The sequence below is a fragment of the Pinus tabuliformis genome, chromosome 9 (genome assembly GCF_031772625.1).
Source record: "Pinus tabuliformis cultivar Carrire ecotype Pingquan chromosome 9, CPIR1, whole genome shotgun sequence".
Lineage (NCBI taxonomy): Eukaryota > Viridiplantae > Streptophyta > Pinopsida > Pinales > Pinaceae > Pinus > Pinus tabuliformis.
In genome coordinates this window covers 34,192,125-34,201,729 of record NC_142307.1, presented here as the reverse complement: position 1 = coordinate 34,201,729, position 9,605 = coordinate 34,192,125, and the positions used below count along the sequence as shown (strand labels likewise).

The window sequence follows — 9,605 nt, the reverse complement described above, 5'->3', positions numbered from 1 at the left end:
TCTCCTAACAGAATTCTATATTTTTGTGAAAGTTGTCCATAAACCATTACTTAACCGGTCCATAAATATAGATGATCTAGAAATACATATAAAAATAATTGAAATGTAACCCAAAAAGCATATTCAATATATGTAACTCAAAACCAGTTCTCCTAACCAATTACGACACCAAACAAACCGCAAGCAAAATAATTTTTCCTATTTCAAAAGTACATTAGATAAAAAAATAAAATAAAAGATATCAATGTAAGCTGGCAAGGTATTCCACCATTTTGCATAACTCATCAATAGGAATGGTCATGGCAGTTGCAATTTTGCTCATCCTTTGGCTGTTGAGATCCAGAAAAGACTCAATCAAATCGCCATCCAGCAACTGTTTCACATTTCTTGTGTCACCAGTGTTGAATGACCTCCACTGCTCATGGTTTAAGCCTCCTACTCCTCTTATTACGTTCACAAGATGCATTTGCAACTTTTGAAGAATTTGATATTGCTCCTCTAGAAGTGATGCAATAAGACCAATCATACCATTAGTTGTTCCAAATATTACTGTAGGAATGGTATTCCCATACAAGGGCAAGGGCTGAGCTAAAGATGCACGCCTGAACTGGTTAACAAGAGCTCCAAGATGGTATTCACCTTCAAGTTTCAATTTTCTTTCCTCTTCCGAATCAATTGCAGCATCATTCTTTTTCTTCACCAGAAAAATGTCGAAACCTTTCTGATCTGTACCAACGTACGTATCATCATCCAGAAATTCTACAACAGTCATGTAGTTTGCACTATAATCGTGAGCCTTCTCTTCTAATATGCCTCCCCTCTCATCAATATTCTTGTATACCAACAAATACATAGATTGTACACAATCACCAACTAAGATAAAATCCCCACGAATTTTTACACATAGTGCAAGCACATGCCTGGGATGTCCACATTCAAACTCCAGCTCCCTGGAAACATCATCACGGATCATCCATTTGTACAAGTCAATCTTTTCGTTGATTCCTGCAACTAATTTTCCATTAAAAGCATTGAGATTGTATACAGCTCCCTTTGTCTCCTTCTCTGTAACCAGACACAGTTGTCTGTTTCCAACCGAAAAGACCAAAATTCGGCCCTTCTTAAATATAGTTTCCTGATCAGGACACCGATAAGCTGTCCCAACACAACAATAGACAGTGTTATGATCATCTGTAAATGAGCAACTGAGGATTGAACAACCTTCTTCATACATATCCAGTGGATATGATGAAATATTTTCAAATGTCTTTTCATCTAAGAGACGAATGAAGTGTTTTTGCATTTCATCATAACCATACTTCATGTTGCAGATGGCAAATGTTCCAGACTTGTCTTGATAGCAAATACGATATGGGTGATCGTCGAGATGAACTGATGAGATGTAAATATTCTGAATATTATCGATTGAACCAAAAGAAAGCATGTCTTCCTTTACAACCACAATGTTGTTAGGGAAAGATTTTGAATGGAAAGAACACATATGATTAACTTCTCCCACACTCACATTACTATACGCCAACCTCAGGTTACTACTGCAAATAACTGTGGCCCTGTCACCTAACGCTAACACATGCGTTGCATTCTCATGACGAAAAGTCCTCAGATTTATTCCTTTGGTACCCAAGGAATCTTTTTCTTTTCCCCATCAGAAAGCTCCCCACTGCTCACGTTCAATGTTAGGTTATATAAGTTCCCATCCCCAAGCCGACACAGCAAGTATGAAATCCCTTCAAATTTACAAAATAAAACAAACCGGGTAACAACATTCTCGGCAAATTGGAGACTTTGAATGAGTTTCAGATCAGGAAGAGAATAAATTCTGATACTTTGGTCTTTCCATAGTCCAACAGCTGCTAATTCACTCCGTTTACTATCCTCACCAATAGGAGTTATGTCCATGCAAGATACATCATACTCAATCTTTTTATGTCCCTTCAGTGTTAGGGATCCCTCTCCAATTTCCAAGTAGACAATATTATGCCCTCGAGTGGCCAACAAAACCTGGGTAGCACTACCTGTGGCTACTGTTATAGACAATCCTGTGGCGGTGGGGGCTCTCCATTCAGACAATAGCTGTCCAGAAGACGCACTCATTAATCTCACAGAACTTGTTGTTACCTGAACAAGCTGGTCATGAATAGCATCTTGACAGAATAAGGAAGGAGCATGAAGGATAAATCCTTGTATTTCATGTGTTTCTTCTAGCTCATCATTTGAGTTAATGGCAAGTACACGAGTCTCACCAAGAAAGCTCAGCACCAAATAAGTGTCGAAATCGTCACGAGTCGAAGAAGCTCGTAATGGCCACATTCCCTTTACATCTGCAAACTCTGCAGCTGCATGCTCGTTGATTCGTATGCCACTCCTGAGAATGCGAAGGCAACCATCATTGAATCCTCCAGAACAAGTCACGACGTGTTCTTGTCCACCATGATCAACAACACAAAAGTCCACGATTGGACCAAGGTTAACATATGTTTCCACAACTGAAAATTCCACTGATCCATATTGTTGGGTATTTTTCGATGGGGAAAATACCAAAACCAATCAAGCAAATATCACAGAGCCAATGCTCTGTTCCATTTGTTCCAGGACCTTTGCACAGCGAAGCTATTAAAAAAACAAAATGACTCATAACAGTCCATTACACAGCATAAACATTTTCTATTGCTTAAAAACAAAAACTGTTACAACTTTCATCCTCTACGTAGAGAGGGATTCACTGGAGAGACTCTGTCTCTCTCTCACTTCGGTCTTCCACTGCTGACGGTATTTACAAAACAACGTCAAGCTATCTCTTGGTTTTGCGTTGGCAAACCAATACAATACATCCCTGTTTTCAAATTCTTTTCGCACTGCTGTGCGTTCAATACATTTCCATGAACAAAAAAAACGTGCACAGGGTCAACACCATTACAATGCACCTCTGTTTTACAATGGCGAGCAAAACCATTACATCCCTGTTTTTGTTTTATCGCACTGCTGTGCATTTACAAAAATCGCACTACTGTGCGCAGCCACCACATAACACCATTACATAAAAAAATTGTGCCCAGGCACAATACATACTGCAACCAGGTCCACTTACACACGCTAGCTTACATGACCATATATAAAAGCATATAAAAAAAATATAGGACGAATGCCCCATAACCATATTAAATGGGCCGCCACCTAATTCCACGTAAAACCCATAAAAACCCTTACTTTTCCTCCACGGCGGTCAATTAACAAAACGACAAAAAATTCATTTTGACGCGGGCGGGGTCGGCTGACGTCACTTCGGTGCCACGTGTTGCCACCTCATTCGTCGGGCCCGATCGATAAAGTCCGCGCAGCTTCACGCAGATCCGAGCCTCTTGACCCGATCCAACGCAATTCGCTCCCCAAGGTTGCACAAACAAAACGACTTTTAGCGTCCGGGGAGAGGGCGGATTTGGTGTTGTACAGGGGACGCGTGGCGCGTCCTGATTGTGTCGGGTCCCCCTTCACGGATACCGCCTTCTGCGAATGGTGGTGCGGGGAGACCGGGCCGGTTTTCCAAAACTGCCCTGCGCTGTTGAAATTACAATTTAACACTCCCCTTTAATTTCAACTGCTGGGCATTAGGACATACCCAAGCACTTCCTCACATAGAGGGATTCCTCAGTACTACTGTTACAAGGATATCTTCCTCACATAGAGGGATTCACCAACTGCTTCTGATGCAGTTCACAAACAAACAAAGTTGTCTTCCTCTTGATAGAGGGATTAACCTGAAACTGTGCTTAAGAGCACCTTCCTCATGACAGAGGGATTCACCATTACAATGTGCTGAAGAGCACCTTCCTCATGACAGAGGGATTCACCTGTTATAAAAAAACATCTTCGTCTTAACAGAGGGATTTACCAAACAATGCTAAAGAGCATCTTCCTCTCAACAGAGGGATTCACCAAATGACTGCTTCAAATGCAGTTCCAAAACAAACAATCATTGCACTGCTGTGTGTGCAAACTCATTACAATGTTCTTTTATGCTGTTGCATATTCTCTGTTGCACTGTTGTGCCATCTTCTTTACTGTGTCTACCCCACACTACTGTGTTACACTTGCACTGCTTGTGCACTTTTCAAAGACAAATACTCTGTCTTTTCTGGAACAATTACACTGTCCCAACTTACAAATTTACACTGTTGTGTGTAAATATTTCTTACATTCACTGCTGTTGCATATATTGCATTTCAATTCAATGAACAACACATTCATTACAGTTACATATACTGCTGTAAAGAAAAAAATTTCTTTTACATGTGCTGTTGTCCATTACCTTTCATTTCTTCAACAAAACTTCATGTTGCTGCATTTTCTTATTTGCATTGCTGTGTGCTTCTCCTTCTTGCCATCATGTTGCTATCCATTACCTTTCATTTCTTCAACAAAACTTCATGCTGCTGCATTTTTCATATTCACTGCTGTCCATACCCATAACCATAGACTGTCATCCCTGGGTTTTTATTTGCTGCGTTGCCTCTGCAATTTGCACTGTGGCTGCCTTTTGTTTCATCATACTGTTGTGTGCCCATACACTAACTCTTTACTCTCCATTACTTGCACATAGAGAGAAATCATCCTCACGCTGTTTTGCGCTGCATTCTCCACACAACAAAAAAAAAATTAACACGGGCTGCTGCCTTTTCTTTTTACACCCTTGCTTCACACAATCTTAGTCTTCATTCAATTTTTTTACACAATGCACTGCTGTGCAGTTCCTTTCATTTTTCTGCTGCCACACACATTCTCATTCACCCATGTGCATTAAAAATCTAATGTCCCTGTTTTTCTTTATGCATTTCTTTGCATGCTGCATTGCATATGAAGAAAAACATTACATTTTTCACTGCTGTGTATTGTACTCACTCTGCTGTGAGTATGTTCTCTCGCATTACATAGAAGGAAACTACCTTCCATTGCTATGCATTTCAATGCATGTGCTCCATAACAAAAAAATTCAAAACTGTTGTTCATTCTAATCCATGTGCTCCAAAAAAAATTTCCAAACTGCTGTTTTATGTTCTGTCTTCCCACTGCTATGAGGGTCTCCATGCTCTGCATACTCCTTATTGCGCCGCTACACTTTACATTTGAGCGCTGTCCCATTTTCTTCTCTGCTCTTATGGCAGATTTGATTTCATGTCTTTCCTTTATAAAAAGAAGTCTTCATTAAAGAATGACTGTTAAGACAGTTCAGCAACAAAAAATTACAAGCTCCCCTTTAATGTATGCTTGTCTTCTCTTTGGCAGACTCTTCTCAAAATAAATTTAGATCAGTTGGGGAGTTCAAGGGGCTTTCACACTGTATTACCTTCCTTCTCCATACTTGTGTAACTTTCTTCTTTTGCATGGGTCTAGCTTGTGTAAGAGCCCATGTCAAGTTACAATCTCGTGCCATATGCCCAATGTTATGACACTTGAAACATTCAACATTGTTCATGAATAACATTTCATGATTTCTTCTAAAATTGTTTCTTGGAGATTTTCGGAGACCACAACATTTATCTTTATGAAATGCTCTACAGTGTTTTGCCATATGACCAAAGTTTGAACATGCATAACAACAACCAAAAAATGAACTTTGGTACCTGGGAGATGGAGGTTTTCTTGATGCACTTCTGAAGCCTTGCTGCCTTGAGATTCTTTGATGATAACCAGTGCCTCTTGCCTCTTTGACATCAGCTACATTTCTTCTTGGAGCTGGTTTTCTGCTTGGAGCAGGATTTCTTCTATTGCAGCCTTCATTTTTCTCCTTGCCTTTGCTGGAACTAGGAGCATCACCATCTCTTTCTGGCTTCTTCACATCTCCTTTGCTTAAAGCATCCTCATCCTTGTTTGAGGGTTCACCTACATACCCAAGTCCTGATTTATCAGATGGAGATCTGTGATAGCTGAGCATGTCATCCAAAGCTTGAGAGCTCTTCATGATCTTGTTCATCCCTTCAACCTTCTTCCTGAGGAGGACAATCTCTTCTTCTAACTTTTCACATTCATTATTTTTCTTTGCTAGTTGTCCCTCAGTTTCTTCCTTGCTACAAGTAGCTTCAGCTGCCGCTACTTTAAGAGAGATGATGTCTGTCTTCATTTTGGAGATTTCTTCATCTTTTGCTTGACTGCTCTTCATTTTCTTTTCAGCTCCTTGTGCCTGCTTCTTGGCTTCTTGTAGTTCGGACTTAAGGGAGGAGACCTCTACCTTGTACTGTCCAATCTCTTCCACAAGCTCATTCACTCTCATGTGCCTTTGTTCAAGTTGACTTGTCAAGGCATCTTCCTGCTTCTTTGCTTTGTTCAGCTGATTTGTCATGGATATGACTTCTTCATGATGTTCCCTCTTGCATTGGTCAAGCTCCTTCTTAAGCTTGGCAAGCTCTTCATCCCTTTCTCTTACTTGAAGCTTGATGAGGTCAAGCTTTTCATTCTCAGCTTCTATGATGGGTTCTTCTTGACTCATTGTCATGGTCAGTGCTCCCTTTGCATGAAGGTCATGCAGTCTGTCCCATATATCCTTTGCTGATGTATATTTTCCTAGATTCCTCTTCACAGAATCAGGGAGTCCATCCAAGATAGTCTTTGCTGCTTGTGCATCATACTCCATGGATTCTTTATCCATCTTGCTATCATCAATCACTGACTCCCAGACTTCAATCCCCTCAGACATTAGGAAAGCCCTCATCTTTATTTCCCATACATCAAAGTTTCCATCAAACTTTGGGGTTTCAAACAAAATGTATTCAAATAAATTGTCTTCTATTTTAATAGAGGAGGGAGACACATTTTTAGCAGGCTTGGACGCTTTCTTCTTTGACCTCGCCATTCTTATCTAGGCTTTAAATACTTGACTGTGTTTTTTTTAAATCACTGACTGTTTCTTCAACAGTAACACAAAGGAAAGCTTGAGGAATACCTTAATGCTTTTGGCTGAGGCTTCACACTGCTGGAGAGGTTTGACTGCTGCAACAACACCTTCCTTCAGCTTCTTTGAGTCTTCAAAGAGCATGGACTAGCTCTGATACCACTGTTGGGTATTTTTCGATGGGGAAAATACCAAAACCAATCAAGCAAATATCACAGAGCCAATGCTTTGTTCCATTTGTTCCAGGAACTTTGCACAGCGAAGCTATTAAAAAAACAAAATGACTCATAACAGTCCATTACACAGCATAAACATTTTCTATTGCTTAAAAACAAAAACTGTTACAACTTTCATCCTCTACGCAGAGAGGGATTCACTGGAGAGACTCTGTCTCTCTCTCTCACTTCGGTCTTCCACTGCTGAGGGTATTTACAAAACAGCGTCAAGCTATCTCTTGGTTTTGCGTTGGCAAACCAATACAATACATCCCTGTTTTCAAATTCTTTTCGCACTGCTGTGCGTTCAATACATTTCCATGAACAAAAAAAACGTGCACAGGGTCAACACCATTACAATGCACCTCTGTTTTACAATGGCGAGCAAAACCATTACATCCCTGTTTTTGTTTTATCGCACTGATGTGCATTTACAAAAATCGCACTACTGTGTGCAGCCACCACATAACACCATTACATAAAAAAAATTGTGCGCTGGCACAATACATACTACAACCAGGTCCACTTACACACGCTAGCTTACATGACCATATATAAAAGCATATAAAAAAAATATAGGATGAATGCCCCATAACCATATTAAATGGGCCGCCACCTAATTCCACGTAAAACCCATAAAAACCATTACTTTTCCTCCACGGCGGTCAATTAACAAAACGACAAAAAATTCATTTTGACGCAGGCGGGGTCGGCTGACGTCACTTCGGTGCCACGTGTCGCCACCTCATTCGTCGAGCCCGGTCGATAAAGTCCGCGCAGCTTCACGCAGATCCGAGCCTCTTGACCCGATCCAACGCAATTCGCTCCCCAAGGTCGCACAAACAAAACGACTTTTAGCGTCCAGGGAGAGGGCGGATTTGGTGTTGTACAGGGGACGCGTGGCGCGTCCTGATTGTGTCGGGTCCCCCTTCACGGATACCGCCTTCTGCGAATGGTGGTGCGGGGAGACCGGGCCGGTTTTCCAAAACTGCCCTGCGCTGTTGAAATTACAATTTAACACATATATAGAATCCGGGGGAAGATGCAGTTTGACAAGTTGTGAATCTCCTTCATCAGACCCAATGTACACAAATCCATTCTCTAAATAACAGATTGTTGAAGCAACAGATGTGTCACCTAGCAGATCTATATTGAGACCAGTAACCGTTCCCTTTTCATGAATGAGAGAAAGCAAGTGAAGGTGACCCATGTGGTCACCGAGCAGATATTGAGAATCACAGACTTTGGCATAAGCCTGAATGATAGTCATTGAGTTGGGTGTGGGAACAGCTTTGAATACTACAGAGGGAGAGGGACTGAAATAAGCAATGGTCTTCTCACCAATAATAATAACACCTCCAAAAGGCATGGGAACAGGTATTAACATACGGGCACCATGGTCTAAATTGGGCACAGACCAGGGCATCTCCTTAAAATCCCTGCCTTTTACATCCACCTCATATGTTCTTACTTGCAGTTCATCACCATTCATACAACTGAGTTGTTGTTGGTATAGCACAGCAATTGTGGGCTTTGAACAACCATACAAGAACTTGATATCCACAACTTCAACAGTTCTGTCCAACATGATATCGACAGCGTGTGTAACTCCTGCAACACCATCATATGCTATAATTCTAAATACGCCATCAAAGAGGTGGAGTCCAATGACTCGACAATCCGGATCAACCATACCAATCTTATGTCCACTCTTGACAGGGATCGCATTAAGATCCCAGACATTTGCGACAGCCCTGGTAATAAGCTCACGGCCCCCGTTATTATTCCACTGAACAACACTCAACTTGTATTCTTCTGTGAAAATAACAAGAGAATCCTGCTGCTCCCCAGTAGGTCGGAACAGTTCAAGCGCTGCGATTCGGCCATAGATTGGTACTTGTAGAACTTTTTGTAAACCCTGAGAGGAGAGAGAATGGATCTCAATCCAGGTGCTTTTTGCAATGATGAGATTAATGTCGCGAGGACCAGTAAAGTTGCCCACGCAACAATGAGTCACAGCAGTGGGCTTATGGACACTTACAACGTAGTTCCACATATTCATCTTCTACCCCTTGAAAAGAGCTAGCCTCGGGTTAACGGCAACAAGTGCTTCTGCTCTCCTAATTCGGCAGCAACAAACGACTGAACCTCAAGAAAATTTTCCTAAGGCAGCAACAAACTAGTGAACTCTGAGAAAGAAAATTCTCCTTCCGCCGCAACAAACCAGTGAACCTCAAGAAAGGAAGTTTTCTTCCACGGCAATAAACCAGTGAACTCCAAGAAGCACAAACCCTTTAGATATATATATATATATATATATATATATATATATATATATATATATATATATATATATATATATATATATATATATATATATATACAATCTTCTCTAAGGAAATGCCCACATTTGAGGAGTCACACCGACGATTCAATTAATTGGGCATTATGGCCTATAATAGTAAGGATATGTATTTCTTGTAGTC

The 9,605-nt window shown here is 40.9% G+C and overlaps 1 protein-coding gene across 1 annotated transcript; it reads right to left on the bottom strand.

Annotated features, from left to right (window-relative positions):
* Positions 1–241: 241 nt before the first annotated feature.
* On the bottom strand, positions 242–9,181 carry LOC149146988 (DNA damage-binding protein 1-like). Its single transcript, XM_089445235.1, is given in 4 exon segments — positions 242–1,663; positions 1,666–2,519; positions 4,544–4,568; positions 8,141–9,181. Coding segments are annotated over 4 exon segments (3,342 nt in total).
* Positions 9,182–9,605: the final 424 nt, after the last annotated feature.